Source organism: Diaporthe amygdali (assembly GCF_026229845.1).
Source record: "Diaporthe amygdali strain CAA958 chromosome Unknown NODE_7_length_1459731_cov_64_868725, whole genome shotgun sequence".
NCBI classification, from domain to species: Eukaryota; Fungi; Ascomycota; class Sordariomycetes; order Diaporthales; family Diaporthaceae; genus Diaporthe; species Diaporthe amygdali.
In genome coordinates, this window is record NW_026517027.1 from 365,195 (window position 1) to 391,223 (window position 26,029).

General features: G+C 54.1%; 6 protein-coding genes across 6 annotated transcripts; 2 read left to right on the forward strand and 4 right to left on the reverse strand.

Annotated features, from left to right (window-relative positions):
* Window positions 1-257: 257 nt before the first annotated feature.
* On the forward strand, window positions 258-1,658 carry J7T55_013733 (l-galactose dehydrogenase; the record flags this gene model as incomplete). Its single annotated transcript, XM_053140635.1, has 1 exon — window positions 258-1,658. The coding sequence occupies one exon, from the start codon at window positions 258-260 to the stop codon at window positions 1,656-1,658; it is 1,401 nt and encodes a 466-aa protein (XP_052996071.1).
* A 2,867-nt stretch (window positions 1,659-4,525) lies between these two features.
* J7T55_013734 (uncharacterized protein) lies at window positions 4,526-6,424 on the reverse strand (the record flags this gene model as incomplete). Its single annotated transcript, XM_053140636.1, has 1 exon — window positions 4,526-6,424. One exon carries the CDS (start codon window positions 6,422-6,424, stop codon window positions 4,526-4,528), a length of 1,899 nt encoding a protein of 632 aa, XP_052996072.1.
* Window positions 6,425-7,375: 951 nt separating this feature from the next.
* J7T55_013735 (ubiquitin fusion degradation protein) lies at window positions 7,376-9,682 on the reverse strand (the record flags this gene model as incomplete). The annotated part of the gene is made up of 1 exon (XM_053140637.1): window positions 7,376-9,682. One exon carries the CDS (start codon window positions 9,680-9,682, stop codon window positions 7,376-7,378), a length of 2,307 nt encoding a protein of 768 aa, XP_052996073.1.
* Window positions 9,683-16,032: 6,350 nt separating this feature from the next.
* On the forward strand, window positions 16,033-17,227 carry J7T55_013737 (extracellular dioxygenase; the record flags this gene model as incomplete). The annotated part of the gene is made up of 3 exons (XM_053140638.1): window positions 16,033-16,267; window positions 16,340-16,600; window positions 16,656-17,227. 3 exons carry the CDS (start codon window positions 16,033-16,035, stop codon window positions 17,225-17,227), a joined length of 1,068 nt encoding a protein of 355 aa, XP_052996074.1.
* A 217-nt stretch (window positions 17,228-17,444) lies between these two features.
* J7T55_013738 (uncharacterized protein) lies at window positions 17,445-21,800 on the reverse strand (the record flags this gene model as incomplete). The annotated part of the gene is made up of 2 exons (XM_053140639.1): window positions 17,445-21,522; window positions 21,613-21,800. The coding sequence occupies 2 exons, from the start codon at window positions 21,798-21,800 to the stop codon at window positions 17,445-17,447; spliced, it is 4,266 nt and encodes a 1,421-aa protein (XP_052996075.1).
* Window positions 21,801-22,633: 833 nt separating this feature from the next.
* On the reverse strand, window positions 22,634-25,602 carry J7T55_013739 (uncharacterized protein; the record flags this gene model as incomplete). The annotated part of the gene is made up of 6 exons (XM_053140640.1): window positions 22,634-23,010; window positions 23,069-23,361; window positions 23,431-23,814; window positions 23,954-24,141; window positions 24,208-25,217; window positions 25,293-25,602. The coding sequence occupies 6 exons, from the start codon at window positions 25,600-25,602 to the stop codon at window positions 22,634-22,636; spliced, it is 2,562 nt and encodes an 853-aa protein (XP_052996076.1).
* Window positions 25,603-26,029: the final 427 nt, after the last annotated feature.

The following is a 26,029-nucleotide window of genomic DNA, read 5'->3' on the forward strand; positions in this document are numbered from 1 at the left end:
TGGCTCTTCCCCTTCCGAGAAATATCCTTCGGATGCCATCGTGTTACACAGTGACATAGCGGCCGACCACTCATACCTGCCTCTCTTTGTTTTCTGGTCTCGTCCCGGCTCATATCTTCTGCAAAACCCTGCCCACCTGCTCAGTTCATAAGAGTGGCTTCCTGCACATAAATCGTCACCAGCAGACTCTGATCAAACCCAAATCAACCCGTCCATACTGCCGTGAGAGCATCAGTCAAAAGAGAAAAAAAGTCCACATGGGGTCAACCGGCTCGCCGGCGCCAACGCGCCCGCCCATCTCCTCTGTCCTGCCCCCTTTGATACTAGGCACAGCAACATTCAACACCCAGTATGTCGACGACCCGGCCAAGATGCCATACAAGTCCATCGTCTCCCGTGCACTGGAGCTGGGAATCAACGCATTCGACACCTCACCTTACTACGGCCCATCTGAGATCCTCCTGGGTGATGCTCTCCACCACAACACCGTCCCCAACAGCGCCAACACCAAGATCCTCGATTCAGACTCTCAGATATACCCTCGTGACAGTTACATGATCCTGACAAAGGCCGGCCGCATATCAGGCAATAGCTTCGACTACAGTCCCGCGTGGATCCGTTACAGCGTCCTGCGCAGTCTGAAGAGGCTACACACCCCTTACCTGGACCTGGTCTACTGTCACGACGTCGAGTTTGTCTCCCCAGCCGAGGTTCTCGCTGCCGTGAAGGAGCTGCGCCGTCTGCGTGATGAGGATGGTGTCATTCGCTACGTCGGCATCAGTGGCTACCCGGTCGATGTGCTCTGCGAGTTGGCCGAGATGATATATCGCGAGACAGGCGAGGGCGTTGACGCTGTTATGAGCTACTGTCACTGCTCAGTGCAGAATCACCGCCTGGTGGAGGGCTTCATGGAGGACGAGGACGAGGAAGTGAACAACGCGCCTATCACAAACGGTAACACGAGCCATCTCCCACCGCTCGTGCGGCTGAAGCGCGCTGGCGTATCCACCGTCCTCAACGCCTCCATGCTCGGGATGGGCCTCCTGACCACGCGGGGCGTGGACCACGGGCCCCAGGCCGCCTGGCACCCATCGCCGCCTCCGCTGCGCAAGGGGTGCGCCGACATGGCGGCGGCCGCGACGGCAGAGGGCGAGAAGTTGGAGCGGGTGTCGATCCGTTGGAGCTTGGACACGTGGGCGCGGGCGGGAGCGCGGTCTGGGCTGGGCGTCAGCCTCAAGGGCAAGGGCAAGCATGAGAGCCTGAGCGACAGCAACAGCATCGGCGGCAGCGTCATGGGCATCACAACGCTGGCGGAGCTTGAGGAGACCTGGGGCGTCTGGCTGTCTGTGCTGGCCGAGAGCGTGCCCGATGTACAGCTCGGCGGGGACGACGACCGCAACGGCATCGCGCGCGAGGCGTCGCAAGATGTCGTCGTCGTCAACGGCGACAGGGACCTACAGACCGCGTCGCTGAAGCGCTGCGATCAGGTGCGACACCTGGTCCGCGAGAAGCTCTGGCCACTGCTCGGCCAGTGGCGCAACCACAGCTGGCCATCCGGCCTCGAGGAGGAGGGTTTTACGAACACGAGGCGGCCTGAGGACGCGGGCAAGGTGCCGTTGGATGATGGAATAATTGCCGAGTACGAGGCGAGGAGGTAGCTTGTGCCTTTAATGATGTGATTTCGGGCCTTGGGAGAGAGGCAAGGCGTACTTGTACACGACAACTGGGTCTACGAGGCATTTACGACGACTCTTGTCTTTGTTTGGCAGCGGCATATACATTACATTGCTGGTATGAACCGGGCGATAGAATACACATACAGAGACGACTACATTTTAGCAGACCACTGAGTCAATGAACGCTTGTACTCTTTGCGCTGAGGGCTCATGTTGAGCGTCCGTAGAGGTCCTCCCAGTATGTGGACACCGCTTTATTCGTTGATGACTATGAGGAGATACTGGCGATCCTCATTCACGTAACTCGGGGCTAAGCTATAAAGGTGACAATGCCCCGATAGGACGGGTGTGAATCCACTTTTGGAAAGCTGCTGTGCATCTTTCACCTCGTCGTTTTCTCTTCTGTGACTTCGGTTTCGCATGGTGGTTGTTAGCAAATTGCCGTAAGTGGTGCAGTATTACGTTCTTTCCGTCTCACACTTCTTGTCAGAGAAGCAACTACCAGCTTTTTACGCTGCTGTCTCAAGCAGGCCGATTCCGTGGAAATTGCTAACGCTTGAAAGAACTCGCAAATCGGGCAGCTGTCACCCACACTTCGCCGCTAAGATGAAGAGCGAACAGCGTCAGCAAACTCCACTCCTCGAGGAAAAGGTAGACAACCGGATACAACACTCCTGCCTCTGACAGGCCATTAACTCTGCCGACGCTCCCGGACTTGACGCGCGCCGTAGCAGGGAAGAGGTGCGGAGGCTGTACTTTAAGTAGGCAGAGTCACTTTTCGCCGCGTTCGAGACCACACCGATGTCCACACACCCTTGCGTCTGACCAGCTATGTACGGTGGCGGTGTTCCACTGTTTATGCAACGGTCAAACCCCATCACTGTCCGAACCGTCGACGTACCTAATCGTCATATGCCGCTGAATCACTATAAGTGAACGAGAACAGTAGTCTCAGATACGATGCCAATCCGGATCAGTATCCAAATACGCGACCGAAACGAACCCTTGGAAAGGCGACATGATCTACGCCAAGCCTTGGATCACCAGAGCCTCCTCAGCATCTCTAATCACTGACTAAGAAACCATCCGAATCTCTAAATCGCAAACTTTCCAGCGCCACGGTCGATCAGCATGCCTGCCAGCTCCTTTTAGTTGGTTTAACAGCGTCTTTGGATACCCGTGGAGGCTGTTCTTGTTCGCGCTGATACGTGGGTAGATTACTTGAAGTGTGCGTCCTTTCAACGTGGCAGTCACCTGTCCGGCCCAGCATCGCCAATCTACTCCGTCCAAGCACTTATGACCAAGTGAGCAGGCCAAACGACTTAATGCTCGAACATCTATTCAACACGTCGCCAAGATACTACCACCTCGGCTCTATTGATTCGACGTTGACCAACATGTCGGCATGCGAGTACGTGACCAGCAACTGGTGTTTCCTCCATAGAACATCCATCTGTATATCACCACCGGCGTAGACATTGTCTCTCCTCGAACGGTGGATCCTCGAGACCTCAGCAATCTCCATCGAGATTCGATCGTACTAGACGGTGGGCGCGCCGCGAATCAAAGTCCTGATCAACACTGCCATTCTTCTCAGCATTAGCACGAGCCTCTGCATTCCATACGTCCGCCCCGCGCGAAATTTCTCCATCGAGATCCCTCTTCATAGTCATGAGACGCGTCGAGGCGATTCGCTCGCGCCTCTGAAGATCCACCATTGAGCGTGCCACCGTGCGCGATCGTACCCGGACGATCTACCGCCTGACATCTGGATCGGCCAGCGCCGCCTGGCTTCGACCAAGTGATAGGCCGGACTAGCAGCGGTCCGCGCCGATGAGTCTATGAGCGCAATTAGGCGATCTTCGTCCCCAACACGCACGAGCTAAACGCTACGTTGCTTCGCTTGGTCTTTGCCTCCTCGTAAGGCTAGCTGTTCATCACGAACTACGATCATGGAGCAATGGACAAGCCTCATTTCGCAACTGTGCTCGATCCACGTCTACGGATCTCTGTAACTGATCGGCTCAATTCTGGGCGTGGGCGTTTTGTAGCTCTTCGCAGGTAATATTGTACGCAAAAAACAGAGTATCCCGTAGCATCACGTAGGCCAAGTTATCCGTCCAGCACTACTTGATTTGCAAAGCCTATCCTTTCTTGGAGACTTGGTGTCTTTCCGTCGTTGTGGTGGACATCCGGCCGTGCTGCCAGCAGAGCTCTTGCCATGTCAGCCAGGCACAAGCGATGTCAAAATCACACGTCCATCTCATTACAATCGTCTCAACTACGGCCGGCGAAACAGTGCATGAATTCTGGCCCGCCAAAGACGGCTAATTCGAATACCATGAACTGTTGGAATTGTTTGTTCATTATTTTTAATGCATTTCCACTCATTCCAGTAGACCTTTTCTTATGTACTAATTTTACGCCTTTCATTCTAGTGCGGTAGATGCAATCTACACTGCTCATATGGATTCCCAATGTGACCAGTATGTAGTAGTCCCTCTTGTAGGATAACCTCTCTGTGGGGTACTCTCTATGGCGGAACGTTTGACTCCCTGCAGGACAACCTGCGATAGGATAGCCTTCTACGGGACAGTATTTACGTAGCTAGGTGTTGTCCCTCCTAAATTCCTGTGGAGGAAGGCAAGGCCCCTGTCAGCCTCCGGCAATCGGGAATAATCACCTTACTCGCATAGTACAGATGGTTATTTCTCTCAGCAATCCCTTCATCTCCGCCACTGTGAATTCAAATGCAGTCCTGAGCCAATCCAGCTTGCACCAACAGTAATCATGGGCGAGTGTCCGGTACACCGTGCCTGCGGCCGTTGTTGGTCGACAATTGATTCCGATCACACAAGCACCAACTTGTCGTCCTGATAAACCGCGACTCTCTCTCCATCGCTGTCCCCATCACCGTCCTCGCCAACACTACTAGCCTTGTCCTCACCATCATTTTCCTGACCACTATTCTCATCCTCCTCATCAGACTCATACCACACCCTCCTTTCATTCTCCGGCGGATGTAGGACACGCTCAAACCCCCGGCTCCCCTCGGGCTGGTACCCCAAGACCCAATCGAGTCCTTTTCGGCCCATAGAAGCGCCAGACGCGCGCGCGTACTGGTCCAGCATATCGTACCGCCGGAACCACAGCTCCCTGCCCTCACCTCGCAGCAGCCAGCGGGTCTGCAATGTCTTCAGGAAGCAGTAGACGGAGCGGTTGTGCTCCGCGAAGCGCTCGTTCTCCTCCTCCAGGTCCTCATCGCTGTCCTCCTCCAGGTTGTACCGCACGAGGTACTCGGGCACGACGTCATGGAGGAACTCGGATATGCGCAGCGTCTGCAGCGATGCCGGGATCAGCCGCTCCAATTCCGCCTCCGGGTTCTTCCTCATGTCGTCGACCTTGTCGTTGAAGTGATCGGCGGTGTCAAAGAGGGCCTGCAGCGAGACGGTCAGGTGCGTCAGGTTCGCGAGCCCGCTGAGCGTGGTGAGGCGGCGGGCGGCGCCGAAGTAGTGACCCTGGACGCCGTCGTAGTGACGCCACTCCCAGTCCAGCGAGAGGGTGCGGAGGCCGCTGCCCGTGGACTCGAGGAAGCGGTTGAGGTCCCATTTCTCGGAACGGGCAAATTCACAGACGGAACTGCATCGCCTGCCTGGGCTGTCGAAATACAGAGTGTGGAGCTTTGATGGGTGGAAGATGGGCTGCGACAGGCTCATGAGGTCCCATTCTGCTAGGGCTGGGGAGTTTGGGTGCGTTGTCTTCGTCCCGAGAGACTTAACGTACTTCCCTGGCCGAATTTCATCTTCCTTCTCTGCATTCACGAGATAGGCCCCCCAAGTACGAGTTTCCGACTCTATAACGAGGCGCACTAGAGCGGGAAAGTGAAGGATAATGAAATCTGGTGACAGCCACTTGAACGTGCTGAACGCTTGAGACCAAGGAGAGCTGACGAATATCGCCTCGCTCGGTGCCATTAGGGTGATGCGCAGCATGGTCAGGTGCTGCAGAACGAGGTTCTTGGTGAATGGTCCGCCAAGAAGGTTCGTTTGCGGGATGTTGAGAACCCGCAGCTGAGGCACGAGCTCCAGAATGAGCCTCAGTAGGCAGCCACCAAGGTATTCACCACATTCTGAAAAGATCTCCTCTGGTAGAGCCCCTTGCGGAATAATAGAAAAAGGATACCCGAATCTTGTATTGGTTGTGTCATGGGAAAAGGCGAAGGCGAAGCGTGACGCGATCATCCCCAAGTAAGTGGGCATTACGATCTTTTTTATGAGAGGTCGCAGTCCGGTATGGGCCAGCAAGGTGAGCAGGAGTTTCCCTGGTGATTTGGCGGTTGTGAGGTTTGCGCAGCGGTAGAGGAGGGTCGTGGCGGCCATCTTAAAACTGCGGCAGACAAGGGAGACACTGAGCAAGTCCTTGCGATCGACGGCTGCGGTGCAATACCCCTTGATAGTCTCGCCTTCTTCGTCTGGAAATGTAAGCATGGCCGGTCGAATGAGCGTTGGAATGAGGAGGTGCCCGAACACCTGGAGGAGGAGCTCCTGTGGTAGTGTCTTGATGGGTGGAGTGTCGAGGCGAAGTTTGTTGAAGGAATGAACGAGGCTTCTAATTGACGTTCGACGCTCTCTGGGCTTTTGGCGCTCTTGATCCTCTTCGTTGGGAGCGGCGAGAGTAAATACCATTTTTCGCTTCGAAGGAGGCTGTGCCTCAAGCAGGCCAGCATTGTCACGCGTGCGTTTTGGCATGGTCCGAGAGGTCTCTCACCTGGAGGACAAGAGAGGATGTTTCTGGTTAAACTCGATCTTGGCTGGTGGTCAACCGCACGTTTGTTGATGAGTTTGTGATGTCCAAGATGCGAAAGTCTGACAATTTGCAGACTGGTGGTGACAGGAATGACAGAATCGCAGGCTGTGACAGGTTGACTGGTACTTTTGTCGAAGTGAATTTCGCATGAGGTTTGTCCCAGCTCTGAAAAAGCTCAGGCTCATACATCCAAAGTTTGCAAGGAGAAGAATGGTTGGCTTCCAAAGAATTGCAACCATGTGTTGCATTGCGAAGGAATGTCTTCAGACATGCTTGTAAAATTCAGATTCTCCTACTCCTTGCTTGTTCTCGATCAAAACTAAGATGCCATCTGACCATTTCAATTGTGTCTTTCTTTGATGAGTATATTTGAAAAGGTACCTCTTGCATTTCTCATTTATCTCCACTGGAATTGAGCAGCACTGCTTTAGAGTACTGGGTTCAATCAAGCGACTGAATTTAATGTTTGTCCTGATACTCTGACAGGATTAAGCTTTTAACATGAGCATTCAGTGCTCAAGCAGGCGCTCCATACGAGGGACAAATTAAGATTATCAATTAAGATGAACTGCTTCTATTGAAGCAAGCATTGATGTGTTTTACGTCCTTGAAGGAAAAGATAGGAAGAAAGATATTTACCAGCAGGTAGACAAAATATACACAATCTGTGTTGTTTTAGCCTAACACAGGATCATAGAGTGGTCCAGAAAACAAAGCCTCAGGGCTCAAAATGCGTCGCAAAAGTCCTAGCAAAGGTAGAAGACGGGAAAGCACCCATTGAAATGTTGCTCATATTACTCAGAACGAGTCAAGGTGGACTATGCCGCTAAACTCAACACTCTAACAATGGTTGGGTATCAAATCTTTCTATATTGCATGCATAAATCAGACATTCAAGCAACAGCGCCGCCCTTGGCAGGCGCCCAATTCCTCAGCCATTCCCTCCCCTTGTCCATATTTGGACCCTCTGCCTCAGCGGCAGCAATACACCACTCCAGATCCCAGACGCCCTCCGAAGCCAGCACCTCCGCAACCATGCGGCGTTTCTGACCGCCCTCATCCACGCAGAAGTACATGGGCTTACTCCGGTCATCCACTTCAGCAACAAGCGGCTTGACCTCCTGTATCAGGCCAGCCGCGCCTCCAGCGGGGGCCTTGGGCTCTGCGCCCAGGTTCTTCCTCCCCGTCTTGCACCACTCATTAGCACACCAGGCCTTGTTGCAACCGGCCATGAGCTGCGTAAGGTAGCGGCGCTCGATACGGCGCCGGAGCGCCTTGCCGTCCGGGTCATGCATGGACGCGTACAGCGGGCTGAAGCAGATCGAGCAGAGGCCCAGGTCGTTACCCGGGCCCTGCCCCATCCGCGTGCCCGCGCCGATCTGGCCCCGGGGCCCAACGCCGTGCAGCGTGCGCCCGCAAAGCTTGTCACGGCAGATCTGCGGCGCCTCGCGGTACTTCTTGTCGAGCTCGTGGTTCGCCGTGTGCGCCGCCATATCCCGCAGCCGTATTATCTTTCCGCAGAGGTGGCAGTCTGTCGTCCGGGCGCCGTCCGCCCGCTCGTGCGGTGTGAGGCCTGAGATGGCTGTTTCGGCCTCCGAGGCGGGGTCTGTCGGGTCGCCTTCCTGTGGGACTTCGAGGTGGCAGAATTGGCAGAGGATGAGTTTGGATGGGCAAACTGTGGTGTGATGACGAGCGAGGAGTGGGAGGGATGGAAAGGTCTGGTCAGGCCCGCAACTTGAGCAGGTGTGTGGTGTGTGAAAGATGGAATCATGCTTGGATTTGCTTTCAGCGGAGCTGCCGTAGCTGTCATCGCGATCGCAGTGCCAATGATTCTGCCACTCTAGAGAGCGCTTCTGGAAGACGTTCTTGCAATGCGGACAGACCACATTATTCCGCAGGCAGAAGTTTTCGTGCATGAACATGGTTCGTTTTGGTACCCACTGGAGACAGTTTTTACACTGCTCATCGTCCGCGGTGTATTCTTGCGCATTTTCGGCCGTCGTCGAGATTGCTTCGTCCGAGGCAGCCCGAGCCCTTAAAGTGAAAGGTCTTGGGGTCGCGGTTGAGGAGGGTTGATCATTAAACGAGTGTCCATGGACAGATATCCGCAATCCATCGGCGCCGTCTAACTCGACGTTCCGAGGGGACAATATGATCTTCTTGGCTCCTTGAACTGGCGTCGAAAAGTCTCCGAAAATGTGCTCGGAGTCGCGAGGTGGGACGCGGGAGCGCGCAGATCGAGGGCTGACGAAGAGGTCGATCTCATGTCCGTCCTGTATCCCACTCAAACCTATTTCCAAGTCGCAGCTCTTGTCCCAAGAATCCAATTCGTAATCAACATATTCTCCTTCTACAACCTGGCCTTGGACTGGTTTCCAGATATCGATTGTTCCACCGACTGAGCTGCCATCAGCTGTCCCTGGCGCGCGTTGTGCCTTGGCCATGATCTGACGCACAGTTTCACGAGCTTGCTCCTCATTGAGAGCCTCGATATCCACTTGCAAGTCCGTGTCTACAACACAGATTCCGTCTCCTTCGGGCTCGAACTTGTCCACTAGAAATTGAAATGTCTCGCCTTTCACGCCACGAACTGATAGTATGGCGTCCTTGGTCAATGTTGTGAATGCGCCGCGCATGTGGCGCTCCAGCAGTGCCTTCCAGTCGTCTGGGTTGTAACCAGCTTCCAGCGGCCGCAGCCGAACATATGTGCCTTTGGGGAGGAGTTTGGCGTCGACCCTGATGGGGGCCCCTCCAGAGTTGCCATTTGTCCCCGTTAAGTCTACTGCATTTTCCACCTCGTGCCCGTCTTTTAGATCCGCCGAGTTGATGTCTAATGCCTCCAGCAAGTATGGACTCAGCGCCACCTGGCCTTCTTCGGCCGAGAACTCCCGTATTCCAGCATAGACCGTGTTGCCGTTTGCGGGATTCACGAGGCGGAACATGAGAGGGTTCGGTAATTGACCGGTGAAGCCCGCCAAAGAGTCTGAGTACTCGGGTCTTGCGGCACGTGCGTAGGGATTTGAAGGATCATATGCTGAACCGAGGTTGCTGGCTTGTTTGGTTGACTCGGAAAGGAGGTTTTCGAGGGCTGACTGGGGGAGGCGGATTTTGTCGCCCTCGAGGCCTATGGATGTGCGCTCGGAAGGAGAGGCAACATTGTAGGATGCTGACCACTGGAGGCTGATGGGTTGGTCTGCCATTTCGTCCGGTCCGTATGGAAAGGGGATTGGGGAAGTCTGCAGCTAAGGTTTGTGGACGTCAGACAGTCGCAGATGGATGGGAGGAAAGAGAGGTCGGAGACGGTGGCGACTGGTCGAGAAGATGGCTACGGCGATTGACGGCGAGCATGGCAAAGAGAACAAGCAGGTCAATTATGCCATGCCGTAAGATGACGGTTAGAAAAGTTGAGGATTGAAACGAAATTGTTGTTTGCTCGGTCAGCTTTGTTGGACAAATTCATGGATGTTTCTCTCGAATTCCATCCATCTCTAATGGCAGGCGGCCCGAGATGCAGGCAGATCTGCTATCGTCATCTTTTCCTTGGGAGTGGTGTTGGATGCGTGGGGGCAGGCAAACGGTCGGCGCCGACTTCGGCAAACGGAGGCGAGCAGTTTCGATGACATAAACTCTGGACTGCAAGGTGCCCTTCCGCTATCTCCGTGGGCTAGACTACAGTAACAGTACAGTAGTGTCTTTCCTTGAGAGCAATAACTGGCGTGAGTGGGTGGGTGAGTGCGTGAGTCAAGCAGCACTCAGCACTGCAACAACAGCCAACGACAGGCCATGTTCCATCTGATGGATGGGTGTGATACATACGATCACCGGCCTATTCCTGTCTGATGCTCCCTGTCACTGTCACTGTCACGCCTGTCTCTACCCCACGGCGCCTGGGCGTTTCTATCCATCTCAGGGTTGCACTCACTCGGCGGGCCGTCGTTCCCTTCCCCTTCCCGTGCATGTCGGTCTCGCTCTGTCTGACTGAAAGGGTCCAGCTTGAAACAACTCTGAACAGATATCAGACCAGGGTCCAGTTCTGAGTAGCATTCAGTCACTCAGTCACTCAGTCAGTCACTCAGTCACTCAGCCCGCCGCAGTCATTTCAGCTCAGCACGCACCCACTGCAGCTGCAGCTCGACTGCATACTTGCTCATCTATCTCTACGGAGTATCTCATCTTCCCCGCATCATTTCAACGACCCGCGACCAAAAAAAAGTATATGCCAGATGTTGCAGGGTACCTCAAGTGCCATTCGTTAAACGATATCTGACTCTTTGAGCTTGTAAGGTCATTCGCCCAGCATCTCGTCCTGCGGGGAACGAGGGCTCCCCGATGAGGCTGTCCTGACAGTGCTGACGCCGCGCCAAGCTTGCCTGGACAAGCTGAAGTATCTGGACCCGACTAAAACCAGCTGCATCGAGAAACAGGCTCGACAGGAACAGCAACCCATTCGGTCTTCTATTCGGGGGATCGACACTCATCCCTTACCCGGGCCCAAAACTTCCATTGAGTGCCAAGTCGCTCCCAAGCCCTGCCAAGCTGGAGCTTGGTCCTCTGTCTCTCGATCCGTTTGGTTGGGGAGCCGTTGAGCCCACTTCAGCCAAACGTCTCACAGACTAAGAGGTGACATCCAGCCTGCATTGCCGTCTTGGGTCGGAGAGCGAACAAGCACGTCCAGGACGACAGCTCCTCAGGCGCCTGCAACGCAACACAACACAGCAACTCTGTTCTGCATCTCCAGTGACACAACAAATAGGATCTCCACGCCGCGTCTTTAATATCTCTCACCGCTCTTCATCGGTCCTTGCCGCATTCCGTCTTACACAACACCACCGCAGTGCACCCTCCGTGAACTACTTGAACGCTTGAACCATCCCCCGGACCTGTCAGCACTATCCCCGAGACACCCTCATATCGTTCGAGCCTCCTCTTTCATATCCGACAACATCCAAGCCCGGTCGACGCGTTAACGGCTTCTTTGCGACCCGCCCTCCCTCTGGCGACGCCATTTCAGCTCCTGCATGCTTCATATCAGGCGCATCTGCCCTACCTGAATCGCCCCATGTATCTGCCTCTGACAGCTACAGCTCTCTGCGAGGCTCGATCGCACCAGAGCAACCACCTAAGCGGCGACTCAGGTGTCAGGCGTATTCTTGCCCCTTTTTTGGAGCTTTTACCGGCGTCCACCACCGGTGGCGCCCGCCCTGCATCGACTGCATGTAGCGACCCCGCAATGACTCCGATCAGCCACGACCACGGCGGCGGCAGAGGTGGCGGCGGCGGCGGCCAAGTGCTGCCCGACGAGATTCAAGAGGGCACCTTGCTCTTCTTCCTTTCCAACCCTCTGCTACTCTCCCTGACTGTTGATTATTTGCCGCCTTCATCCACTGTGAGTCTCGCGGCGACCTCCCGGGCCTTCCGGAGCTTGATACATCATACACCCGGCGTGTTTAGACGGCTCGACCTCACTCAGGTCAAGTCTGCCCAGTTTGATATTGACCCTATCGACCAAGGGGGCGAGGTATGGCGGAACGTACAGCTCGACGAGAATCTGACAGAAGACGAGTGAGCATGACCTTCATCCTGTTTACGCCAAGCTAAGTACTGATATCGCGGAAATAGCTTCTACTCCGGCCCCTTACGTGGCATATTCGGGGCCCTCCGTAGACAACAAATCCTGCGAGATGTGTCGACACTAATTTTAGATGGGTTATCGGTTACTGCAGAATTGGTTCACGAAATTATTAGCGACCCGTCGTACTCAGTTCGCATCCTCTCACTGCGAGAGGTGAAGAACCTGAATGAGCCGAAGCTGAGAGCAGCCCTGCAAATGGTAGTCCGCCCAAGCCGGCCGGAAGGGACACCACGACTCAAGGGTTTGTACATCTTCGGCGCCAAGGACCCGCCTTGCTTGACCGTGGACACCGCCGCGATTGGGAATGGAGGCAATGCCACGGCTGCTGGCTGGAACCAACGTTCGCACCAAGCCCTGTCTGAGGACTTACACCAGCCAAGCGACTTGTGGTATGATCGGAAAGGCACGGTGGTCCCACGTCCTGTTCCAATGGAGTGGGCATCCACAATACTTGCCTGCGCCGGACTGATCTCTTTCGATGCGGTTTTGTGTAGGGGCCCAAGACATTTTAACTCACCTGCATTTGGTCAAGTCAACATTGGCCCGAACAATCCTCCCTCGCCCCAGGTTCCCTCGAGCTGGGCAGTCGCGACACATGCGCTGGAGGGGTGCGCCGGCTGTGGCACAGCACCAGAAGGATGGACAGTCTGGGGCGAATCGTCCGGCATGGATGGAGACGACGACACGTCCCGGTTCCCTCTCCTTGCACCACCGCCGGTGCACAGCAGCAACACCAAGGTGGCTTGCTGTCCGTCAGGAGCCGACCTGAAACCGTCGCGAAGCGGCAGGTCGAACGAAACTGAACAGAGACGCTTCCTTGCCAGGTGCATGGAGTGTCTTCGCGACCGCTATTGCTGGGGCTGCAACAAGTGGTGGTGTGAGAAGTGCTACGTCCCTGGCCAGATGGACTCGCACGTCGATGGACTCTACTACAAGGTACGAGATGGTCTCTGTGACGAGTGCGTGGGAGTAGACGACGAACTCTTCGGTGGCCGCCTTTCCAACACCCCACGCTCCGAGACGTGAGATCGTGTGGCTGGTGCGGAAACATGCCCTTCGGGAGTGCGAGTGTCGACTCCAAAAACACAACATACGGCCTTCCCTCATCAGATCGCCCCCTGTCACAATCCTGAGGCCGACGAAATTGTATGCGATGGTTATGCCCCCTGCTTGCTACTGCATGCAGATTACTTGCTTCCCCATCCCCTCAACCCTGACAATGTGACGGAGTTCATACGTCTTTGTCCGAGACTTAGCTGACGCGTCTCGCCATCCAGGCTCGAATGGCGAAGAGTTGCTGGGAGTGTGGCAATAATGTAAGTAACATCGATTGTGATGACCGGCCGAGAATATGTCCGGGTCCGCGGCTAATGTCTTGGCGATAGTGCTCGAACTGTATCGAACGAACGCAGCGAGTATGTCGCAGCTGTCGTGGCGGCTACTGCATCATCCACAACGAGGGCTCAACAAGTGAAAAATGTGACTGTAAGTCTAAGTCGATGTCTTCAGGGGTCTGAGCTCATAGCTGAACTTTCTCCTCTAAGGGTGTTCTTCCCGTCGTCCTTCGCGCCGTACCCGGCTGTGTTAGCAGGCCACGTATGCTGCCACATGTGCCAATTGTGCTCGTTCGATGCTGAGCCCATCCGGTGGTGATGTTTCAGGGCTCCGGTATGTTGGCGACAAACACCTCCAGGATCTTGCGATGAGTTCATGGTGTTTGCGTGTCTGTTGGACTGGCACGGCTCCACCTTGAACGATGCTGCTGCAGACGAATGATCCTGCGAACCTTCGAGGGCCCCAAAGGTATACGACCCACCAATGGTGCAGCCTCGGGATCCGCGGCATTAAGAGCAATGTCGCCTTGACGGAGCCGACGGAGGAAGTAGTCCGTCAACGTGAGAGTGAGACCCATGGTTGTCTCCAGTGGTGGGCAGCGGCCAACTTGGCAAATTGATCTGGAAAGCAGTGAACGCGTCTCCCTTTGTCTTGGCACATCTATACCCACACAGTCTTTTGGATATGTACGTTTCAGGCTCATATGGCATCCACATCGGTCGGCGTCTCATTTGGCAAGGAAGCGAAGCGTACTTCATGTATCAGCCGGCGTTAATGTCATCGCCGGCAAAATCTCGACTTAACCGTGTTAGCATTACAATCTCCCAATCGAATACCACTCCCGTCCTCCACCACAGCGGCCCCATGTTCCGGCGGCTAGTCTCCCGCTCTCCACAAATTTATTTCTCCGTGCACGGCATACTCCATGTATCCTCAGGGGTGCTCGCTACGACCTTAATGAAGAGGCAGGTGCATCATGCAACGAATCACCTGATATCAATGCCCCAGAGGTTCGTCCAAGGATGCGTATGTGCGCCGGTTCGCTATGGTATGCCAAAGTAACTTTTATATCAGTGTCGATGCTTTGCTTCGAGCCGTTTCAAGTTTCGTCATGTGTTTGAAACGAAGAACAGGCGAATAAACAGTTCATTCCAACTTTTCGGACTGATCAGGCGGCGACGGAGAATAAGGAGGTGCCGAGGCACATGGTGAGAGTCCAACGAGTATCAATCCGTTGATGCCTCACACATTTCGGCATGGCCTTTCCAAGCCTCGTTGCATATCACAATGGAAAAAGCATGTGATGCCATACCCTTCTAACGAGCTGCCATATTCGTCCATACACTTCGCATAATCAGATGTGGATCACCACCAGACAGAGCCTTTGTCCACAACGGCCGTGTGGATTTTGGACCTTGCCGTCTTGGGCAGTCCTGAAAACCAACCTATGGGCCTGGAAGACGGTGCGAGAGATTGTAGAATGCCACCGACGAATTGCATCGTTCTTTAGTGATGCAGGTGTACATTCATGACACTTGCCAAGAGAGCGCGGACGCACGCAATATCCTACTGCCAAAGGAGGAAGCCAAGACGAGGACAGAAGTGTCCGTCCTCATTCTTGGGCACTTTTTCATGGCGAGTTTTAAGGGATGTGGTGGGCGCGACGCCGTCTATATGCCATTCCTGCTCGGTACGTGGAGTATTTCGGCGAGGACCTGGGCGCCGCCAAGGCCGGTGTTCTAATTCATAATACGTGATTGGCCTAACGGCACAGAAAGCTTACGACGCCCTCCAGGGCTGCTCGCATGCGGCTCCGGGACATCCCCCACCACCCGCATCCTTGCGTGCCGGCAACCTAGTATTCTCATCGAATCACAACGCCTCTTATTCTGTTTACGCGTCAACGTTTCATTGTTCACCACGGGCCTGGTCGAACCTCTCCCTGCCACCCTTGTACCATGGAATATGACGAGAACATGCGGCCTCGCTCTCGCAGCCAGGAACACCCCCCAATCACTGCCATCTGATTGCTCATCTGCCGGGGCAGGGTGCCTAAAGGGGCATGTTTGAGCAGTATGCTTATATTATACATCTTATGGATCTCGGGGTACTCCAGAACCAGATCTAGGGTTGTAGATCATCCGCAAGGTCACTTGTCAAAATGTCTAGGCCCATGCCTGACCGGTGGCCCACCGTCACTGTGACCTATGGTGTTGTTGCATAGGCCGACATGGTAGTGAAGTGCTGGCCTAGATTATGTCGTGTATAGCACCTGCCCCGTATGGAAAGGTCTTTCTGATTTGTGGCATTGAGCGCAACATTCCGCCTCCGGGCGACCAAGTGTCGTCAACTAGCCTGGCGGCTCAAGTGATGTCTTGGCAGGAGGCGATCAACAGACATGACGAAGCAGGGAGGGTAGTCGAGGGGAAGAATTTTGAATATATAAACGTAGTCGAGGAGACTGAATGAAGTATCTTTGGTTCAAGTCTTCATCCTCACTCACCAGAGGCACAGACCGAGTCGTTCTCTCAGTTTCTTCCACAGTCTCTACTACCTTCCTCGAGCGAAGTAACTTCACTCACCATGCGTTTCTCCTCCGTTCTTGCCAGCGCCATGGCCGCGACCATGGCCGCTGCCCACCACAACCACGACATCAAGAGGGAGCAGGCTATGCGCCGCACTCTTCTTGAGCACACCAAGAAGGACCTGAGCCACTGTGCTGCGAAGATCAGGAGGAACGGCCTCGAGGCTCGCAATGTCCAGCGTCGTGCGGACCAGGCCGCCGCCCTGATCGAGAAGAAGGGCCTGATGAAGGGTGGTAAGTAGGGTTCTGTTGGCGTGAGAGTAAACATAGTTGCAAAGTCAGAAGCTGACGCCTTGACAATCACAGTCCGTGACCTCTCTGCTCTCAACACCTCTCACTTGTCCCCCGAGGACTACACTCTCGCCACCCCTGAAGAGACCATCTTCGCCAGCAACGCCTCTTGCGTCCTCAGCCCCGAGGTTACTGAGGGTCCTTACTATGTTGCGGGAGAGTTCATTCGCGAGGACGTGACCGACGGACAGGCTGGCGTTGATCTGCACCTGGAGCTCCAGGTCCTGGACGTCAACACTTGCGAGCCGATCGCGAACGCATACACTGAGATCTGGGGTGAGGAATCTCTTCTTCCTCTGGAGAAAACTTTAATACTAAACATCTCTCGCAGCCTGCAACTCCACTGGTGTCTACTCGGGCGTCTCCGCCCGAGGCAACGGCAACTCGGCCACCGACACCACCAACCTGGACGCGACCTTCGCCCGCGGAATCCAGGCGACCGACGCCGACGGCGTGGCCAGCTTCGATACCCTGTTCCCAGGCCACTACACGGGCCGCACGACGCACATCCACGTCCTGGTGCACCTGAACGCCACGGCGCGCGACAACGGCACCCTCCTGGACACGACGGCCTCGCACGTCGGGCAGGTCTTCTTCGACCAGGACCTCATCTACGAGGTCGAGGCCACCGGCGTTTACGTCACCAACACCCAGACGCTGACCCTCAACGAGGACGACGGCATCCTGGCCGAGGAGGCCGCCACCAGCGACCCCTTCGTCGAGTACGTCCTGCTCGGCAGCACTGTCGAGGACGGCCTGCTCGGCTGGTTGGCGTTCGGCATTGACCCCACCCTGTCCAAGAGCGTGAACGCTGCTGCTACTTTGTATGAGACCGGTGGCGTCAGCAACCCTGGTGGTGGCGGTGGTGGCGGTGGTCCCGGCGGTCCTCCCCCTACTGTCTAAGATGCCTGCGTCGTAGAATACTAGGGGTTGGGAGTGTGATGAGGGAGAAGCTCAGTTGGATTTGATTTCGTCTTCTTGATTTCCTTGCTGTTTCTGCTTGCTGCGTTTGCGGCGAGTAGAAAAACAGTTTTATGTCCATAGTTACTTGAAAAAGAAATGCTGTACTTGTCCACCTGCCGGATCACTCCCCGCCGTGTGATCTCCAAACTAACTTCTATCAATTGGTGACGCTTGCGTCTTCTTGAGAAAATGAATCGGGCGCGCCTTCCTTCATGACTTGTCCATCACTCAACGCAAATACTCTATCAAAGCCCATGATAGACTCAAGACTATGCGTGACAGCGACAACCGTGTAATCGGCAAAAACGTCGTGAATGACCTTCATCATGATTTTCTCCGTATCCCTGTCGACGCTGGCCGTGACCTCATCGAGGAGCAATACGCCGCCTTGGCTCCCGTGCTTCTGGCGAAGCCGTGCCCGGATGATAGCAATAGCCAGGCTGAACAATTGCTTTTGGCCTTGGCTGAACACGTCTTTGGTCATCTCTGCTTGCAGTCCGCCGGCGTCTTGGATGATGGTCCACAGTCCAACTTGTTCTAGGGCAGCCTGGCATTCGTCGTCGGTATTTCTAGAGTACGGGTCGAGTGCGGCTTTGAAAGTTTCGCCTCCCGCAAGGAAAACCATGTCTTGAGGCATGGCGATAATTCTCTGCCTGAGAGTATCGCGGTGGATGCGCCGAAGTGGGAGGCCGTCGATAGCAAGGTTTTCCGCTGTCTCGGATGTCGCATCGAGGAGTCGCAAGAGGAGGAGGATCAATGACGACTTGCCACTCCCTGTCCTTCCAATGATGGCGACCTTCTCACCGGAATGAATTCTCATCTGAATCCCCTTAAGAACCAGAGTCCCATCTCCACCATCATCTCTGTACCTGTCTTCCTCATAAGACGCATCGACACCGCTGATCACGATCTCGCCCCTCTCTGGCCAACTCTCCGCCGGTCTCAAGTCCTCGCCCCCCTTGTCTTCCCTCCCAGACTTCTCACCAAAATCCTTCAGCCTTTTCACCGCGCTCAAACTCATCTCAAGATGTATCCAGCTGTGCACACACGCGTTCATCATATTTCCAAGCTCCATCAGCGACACCATTCCCGCGCCGACAAATCCCGCCCGCCCGGAGAACGAAACCACCTGCGTGGCCAGGACCGTGACAGACACAGCGATCGCGGCGACGATCATCTTCAGAACGAGCGCCAGCCACGTCTGCGTCATTTGAAGGAGGTATATGGGCCGCAGGCTGTTGTCGACGTTCGCGTGGTTTTGCGCCGTGTACGCCGCCACCCAGCCGAAGGCGCGGATGGACGCGATACCGCGGATCGTGTCCTGGAACTGTGCGTAAAGGGGGCTCTTGTTCTCGAGGTCCAGCAGGCGGAGCTGCCGGGATGTCTTGAGGTAGAACCGCGCGAGGGAGGATAGGAGCACCAGTAGTACCGGATAGGCCAGTGCCACGAAGGGCGTGCCGATGGCGACCACGACTATCTGGCCTGCTGATGCGAAGAATGCGAGCATGGTGTTCGACAGTGTTTTTGGTAGGAAGAAGTCGATCATGTTGATATCCTGCGAGAAGAGGTTGACCGTGATACCCTGGTCTGTCTTGGTGAAGTATTGCAAGGGGGCGGCCATCAGCGCTTTGACGGCCTTGAGGTGTAGGACTGATCCGCCGACTTGCGCCATGCCCATGTCAGTGCTGGCAACGTAAAGGCCCATGACGATGATTCCGCAAAGCTGGAGTATGGCATAAATGCCAAGATAGACATTGTTGATGTGTGATTGAGAGCCAGGAATGCGGAAGCTGTTGTCAGCCCAATATCTGAGAAACAGTGTGCCGGCGCTCCAGAAAAAGCCCCACATCAAACCTGAGAACAGTACCGCGGAGATGAGGAGAGGGCCAAAGGAGCTGAAATAGTGGGTGTAGACTGCGGCGTCGTTGGACCTACGCGTAGGATCTTTCTCGTCGTTGTGCTCCGTTTGAGTCTCCGTTCCTGAAGGCAACTTGTGTTCTGGGACATTATCTCCTAGATTGAGTTTGTCCTCTTCCCATTCCAGGGTTGATGTCACTTGCTTGTCTGCGAGAACCTCGTCGGGCTCGCCTTGATGCGCCACACAACCTTCTGCATTGAGTGCAACAACCCGTTGGCCAAGAGACAGGTACTGGACAGCATGAGTACACCACACTACAGTGACCTTCCTGCGGCGGAGAAATCCATCTGCCCCAAACAAACGTCCCACAATCTTGTTCGAGGTTAGCTTGTCCAGGCCAACCGTGAAGTCATCCAAGATATAGACGTCGGCGTCGAAATATAGTGCTCGCGCAAGACTGACACGCTGTTTTTGACCGCCACTTAGACTAATTCCACTGCTTCCGATATGTGTGCTATCCGCCCTCGGAAACGAACGTAGATCATCTTTGAGCATGACGGCTTCCAGGACTTTGTCGTAGAGCTGGCCATCAAAAGACTTGAAACCGATTATATTGGAACGTATTGAGGCGTTTGTGAGGAATGGTGTCTGATCACAGTAGCCGATTCGAGGCGATTCCTGGTGGAACTTAATGATTCCCTCTGTGAAAGCAACCTCTCCTAGCAACGCTTTACACAGCGTTGATTTGCCAGAAGCTACTGGTCCCGTCACAATCGTCAGGGTGGACCTCGGAATAGCGACATTGAGACCTTTCAGTTGCCATCGATCCGCAGTCCAACCGAAATTCGCATCCTCCAGTGAAATAGCCACGCTCCCTTCCTCTGTGGCTGTGGCGGACGAAGACTCGAACTTGCGATATTCTGACTTCGCCTTCGTGTCTAGGAATTCCTGAATCCTGCTGAGACAGGCGAACGAGGCTAGAATATCTGGGACCTTTTGGAACAGCTGGGTCAACGGGCTGGTGATCAGCGCCACGTAAGACAGGTTGGAAAAAACCTCAGCCATACTCAGCTGTCTTCCCGCCCAAAAGAACGTGGCCACCGGTGCAAGGAACATGGGCGTGAACGCAGAGGTGATGGAGACGACCAAGATTAACCGGTAAGTGCGACCGACATCCTGCTCGTTCTCTCTGAACTGTTGCAGTAATGCGGTAGTAGAATCCGAAAGACCCGAGATCCTCAGAGACTTCATACTCGCTACCACAGCAGTGGTCAACCTGACCCTCGCCTCTGTACTTTTTGTCCACTTTGACATTGCGGGACCTGCGAACTTCGCGATGAATGACGTGCTCACAACGCTTGCCGATACTACGAGGATCGGCGCGAAAAAGGCGGTCCCCAGCTGTCTGTATAGAAACCATGATGCTAGGATGACCTCGATGGTATTTGCCCAAATGCTATGCATTGAATACATTCCTCCTTCTATGATACGATCGACATCTGTGCTCATGAGCGTCAGGATGTTCGTATCCAGGTTGCTGGTCTTCAGCTCAGTCATCTTCTGGAATATGGCTGTGACGAGGGCACTTCTGGCTTTGCAGACTGTGCGGAAGTGAAGCCATAAGAAGATCGAGCTCGACAAGGCTAATCCAGGGTAGATAATTAAACTAGCAAGGATAAGACCAAGCCCAGTGTTGCGGTTCGAGAGCGGGTCGGACTCCAGGAATTTGATGAGTTGCGCGATGAAGAATGGCTGGCAGAAGGAGAATGCTATCATCGCCAAACGGCTTGGTATGGTCTGAAGCACTGACCAGGTTATGGACTTGAGAAGTCTAAACAGCAATTTCCCTTTGGGCGTTTTCTGTGTTCCTCGCCAAGTCTTCCGGAAGTGCGCGGCTTGGATGTCGGCTGAAAGCTCAGAGTCCAAGGGATAGAGATCACTGGTGTCGAGGATTTTCCTATTGCCCAATACAAGCAAGGGGTTCACCCATGACATGGAAAGCAGGCTATAAAGACCGCTTGTCTCTTCAGGGCTCGCGCCTTCATATGAAGACTTCAGCCAGCGGCTCTTCGGTATTGCTTCCAAAATGGCCAGACCTAATATCACAGCTGTGGCGATGGTGAACAAAATCGAATAGGGCTGGACTCCATAGACCAGCCAAGTTGTACGAGTTCGAACGATGCTGAATATCGTAGTGATAAGAAGGTAGGAATTGAGGAGGAGTGACGTCCTCAGGGACCGGTGATGCTCCAGGTATGATAGAAAGGCTATCATAGGTGAAATGATGGCAGACAGGATGGCGGACCCCAGAATGACTTCATACGCACCATCAGCTGTTTGCCGTGATGAGAAAAAGAGCAGGGCCAGGTTGACCGCGCTGAGAAATGTTATACCAACCTAAACATTTGAATATTCAGCATTCATCTAGAAATACCAGATCCAAACAAGAGTACTCGAAGACACTCACTACTTTGATTGTAGACAGAACAGAACCTCGAATAGAAGCCGGTTTGCCCCGAAGATAACATATTCGATATGAAAACAGAAATAAAAAGCAGGCCGAAGGAACGACTGAGAGAAAAGCGTGTTCGAAGAGAACAGTGAAATCGAAGTCTCCTCGGCAGCCTGACACGACTGGTCCAAGGGTGAAGTCATTGCGGCACTCTTTTGAGACCCCCATGATGGCAACAGGAATAAAATTTCCGCCCAGCCTAAGAGGGTGCTGAAGGGACTCGCGAGACATCAATCCCCCCGAATGATTCAGCGACTCCATGTTTGAAGTGGCGCAGAAATGCGAACAATGACGAGGAGGCAAAAATCTTGTCAACTGCTATGAATCCGGTCAGTGATCAATCGCAACTCATATGCCATCCCGATATTTGAAGTCAGGGAATTGAACAGGCTGATGCCGTCCACGCAGTCTCGCCGGCGAGCCAAACATGGCATTGTGGCCCGGAATGAACCCTTACCGCATCGGGCAAGCAGAATAGGAAGGACGTATGCACGAGCTGACAGGGGCTATATGATAAGTGGAAGTGGTGGGCGTTTCAAGATAGCAGGATGATTTAGGCTGCGAGTCTGACGCGGACATGGTCCAGTACTGTCCCACGTAACCAATTGATGCCTTGTAGCGTGGATATTGTGATGCCTTGTCGCACATGTCCAAGACTGTATTTCGCCTTTTAGAAGGACCTTTGCTATATCAACTTTACTAGTGAAAAAACACCTTCACGCTTGGTGGGGAGATTGCGAGAACATTATTGCGGAACCCTGTGTGGCTGGCTTACTTACCCCGTATAAGGTTATGCTACAAGAGACTATTCTATGGAGGTTATCCAAAAGACGTCATCTCCCACGGGAGGTTTTGCCACAAGATATTCTTCTATAGCCGGTTATCCTAGAGTAGATTACGAGCTTAATCTCGTGATTGCTTGGCTACAGAATTTTGAAACTATTGCCGCATCAAGTGTCGGCGACCTCGAAAGGTCTCATTCCCATCCATTCAGACTCCACGGCCTATTGCCAGTGTCCCACTGAGCCGGCTCGCTGCCCATCTGAAATACCAACTCCGATGCATTTGTCAGCTCAGCATGGGTCAACCATGACCTGTCGAGCGGGAGACCGTCCAGGGTGACGGACTGCGGATAGTAAGATGTAGCAGAAAGATTGTCAGCTCTGATGGTGAGGACGTTCTGGAACGGGGTGCCTGAGAGCAGGGTCACTCGAAGGGCTGGGAAGCGCGGTGCTCCCAACAAGTATAGCGGTTGCCCAACCACCGGATAAAAGCCCAGGAGGTTGAACACCAGCCACGATGGAATTGCGCCGGCGTCTGTATTGCCGGGATAACCATTTCGCTGGTCACTGTCTGTATACGACTTGTCAGTACACACAATGCTGAGCCTTGCCGAACGGACGACACCTACAGAATTCGTCAACTATGGCGCGTGTTTGGTTGGCGGTTTTCCAATGGTAGCCAGGGACGTAATTGTACAAAAATGGAATGAGAAAAGACGGCTCGTTGCCTGGGTTGTAGATGGCGCTGCCTGCATCGTTATTCTCTCCACGGCTAGACCCGAATCCAGGGAGGAAAGATGCGTCCAGACGCCGGATGAAAGCATCATCGCCACCCATGGACTCAATGACCTTGCTCATGTCGTGTGGCGCCGCTGAGAACCCGGTCTCCCACACTGTTGCTTCGTATATATCGTCGTTCCAACTTGAGCATGTTAGCTAGATCTCACGCGATCCACATAGGCAATTTTGTCACGGGCAGTCTGGTACGTACCCGCATGATGGCGTACATATAGCCGGATCGTATTCGGTAGTGTTCCACGTCCCATCAGCGTTTCGCGGCCCAGGGAAACCGACGAAGTTGCCCACACCTTCAAGCGTCTTGTTCGCGTCCAGGTTCCACTGATTCTGCCACCAACTCGATCGCTGTAGGAGCTCGTCCTGCTCACTTTCAGCCTTGGCGAGACCCTTAGCGATGGTCCAGATGGAGAAGTCGTTCTGAGAATACTCGAGTCCTCGAGAAATACTCCTAGAATTGTTGCGGGTGATGTAGTTAAGCGATAGATAGTCCTCCAGAGCGCCCCGACCGACCTTTGTCGCGCCGTCTGAAGTCACGGAGTCGGCATTGCGATCTGGTAGCACAGTTGCGTCTTTGATCCTGAATTGAGTCAGCGGCCTGTGTTTTTAAGATGGGATGAGAAAATATGTACACGGCTCGGTACGCCTCTTCCCAATCAATGTCACCGAGTTCTCCCAAGCCTTCCTCGCCAGTCGGTGTCTGCACACTCTTCACGTACGCATCGCCTAGAACTATGTCCGCATGCGTGCCTCCCTGGACCCGACCGTTCCAATTTCCAGCTCGCCCAGCCGGCAGCCATTCTTCAAAAGTGAAGATGTTGATGAGACCTTTCACGACGCGACTGTAGGTGACTGTATAAAGAAGATGGTACATTGGAAGTAGAGACCGATATGTGTCCCACAATGTCTATAATAGCTGTGTCAGCAGATTTCTGATATTTCTACCGTGGGATATTCGGCGGGATTGACTTACATAATGGTCATCGAAGTAAGGAAACGAATCGTTCGATGTCCAGAGCGGAATCTCGCCCGTTTTGTCCGTGGGCAGGACGGCTGTGTGATACAGAGCAGTATAGAGCATGCGCTTTAGTGTGTCATTCTGCGCCTCGGGGCTGTCGCCGTCGACCACCTCAACCGTGCTGAGAACCCTTGACTCCCATTCTGATCTAGCCTGCTCGACTAAGTCATCAAATGAAGTCGAATCGGGCATCTCAGTAGCAATGTAGCTACAGGCTTGCTCGGCAGATATGTGGGAGACGCCGATCTTGCTCTCAATCACTGCTCCTGAACTATTGCTTGACCCTGCTAGTGACGGCGTCCAGCTGAAAAGAGCGCCGAGGCCCATCTTATTCCCAATCTGCGTGTATGCATCCACGTAGGATCGGACCTCAGGGGTCTCAGTGGGAGGCTCGAAAAGATTGTATTGCCAAAAGAATGTGCCAGTTCCATCGACTCGGTTGGAACCAACCGCTCGCACGTAGTCGTTACTCGGAACCAGACCAGATTCGATGGGCACAGAAAAGTTTCCGCAAAAGTGAATGTCATATAGACCTATGTTTGGCCAACCGCCGGCGTATGAAGCTTTGCCATAATATGATGGCCCGGACAGACCTGGTCGTATGTGAATCTCGCCTTGGAGGTAATTCTGAGAGTAGGTCTGGGTCCCTGGTTGGTAGGCGGGAAGGACATGTGTCAAGTCCACCAAGACGTGCGCGTCATTTTCAGTCTGGCCCTGGGAGATATCCGGCGTCGAAGGCAGTGAGAATGTCTGATTTGAACTCTGGGTCGGAAAGGTGTAGCGAACAAGACTGGTGTGGTTCGACGCTGTGATCTCAATTTTGACGTCGTTCAGCAATGTCGTCGTGAAATAGCCCACGGATGCGCTCTCGCTCTCAAGCGACCTGTTCTGCCAGTACGTCGTGTTGTCCCCTAGGTTGACGCCCGCCAAGGTTCCAAGCAAGGGCGTCTGGGACACAATGCCGTCTGTCCACGCACGTCAGCCACATTGCTCTCCCATGACGACTAGCTACGATTCCCTCCCGCTGTAGGTGTACTCACAGGTGGGGTCACCTCCTGTCCCGGTGACGTGCATCATGCTCACTGCTGTAAAGTTACCGATGGGACTGTACCCTCCATTGACATCGGTCTGGGTTCCGTCCGGAATTCCCAGATAACTCGTGTCTATTCCTGGCTTCGCCATGCCGTTGGGGAGGCACGGCCCGGGGAACACATTCCCTGATGCGATGCTGCTCAATAGATTGGGACCTGCAGTACCAATTAACGGATCCACGTAGTCCGTCAAACGGCCATGCCCGTGGGTGAAGAGCCCCATCACAAGCCATGCTGAGTTCTTTGTCCCTGTCCGCATTTTCCAATGCTATTACTGGTCACGTAATCGGGTTGAGGCCTGGCTTTCTAGTCAAACGAATGGTCTCGGATGAAGAAAGAGGAGCAGATCTATATCTCTCCGAGTAAGAACACAATGTAAGTCGGTGCGGAGATTATCGGACTCCTTGCTCTTGGCCAAGCCATCCGACATCCCCGGCCTCGCCAGGATGAGCAGTGATGGGCTGTCGTACAGAATGGAGAGGTTGCTGCACCCACCAACAATATGCATTAAGGAAAACAACGCGTGTGTCGCTTACAATGTAAAGACCGGACGCCAAAATGGTATCAATCAGTGAATCAAGAACATGGTCTGGACATTCTGGCTGGGCTCTACTACGCGCCCCGGGTGCGTGGTTGGAAAGAGGGGTTCATGAAAATTATGTATGCGGGCATCCGCTGTAGTTCAT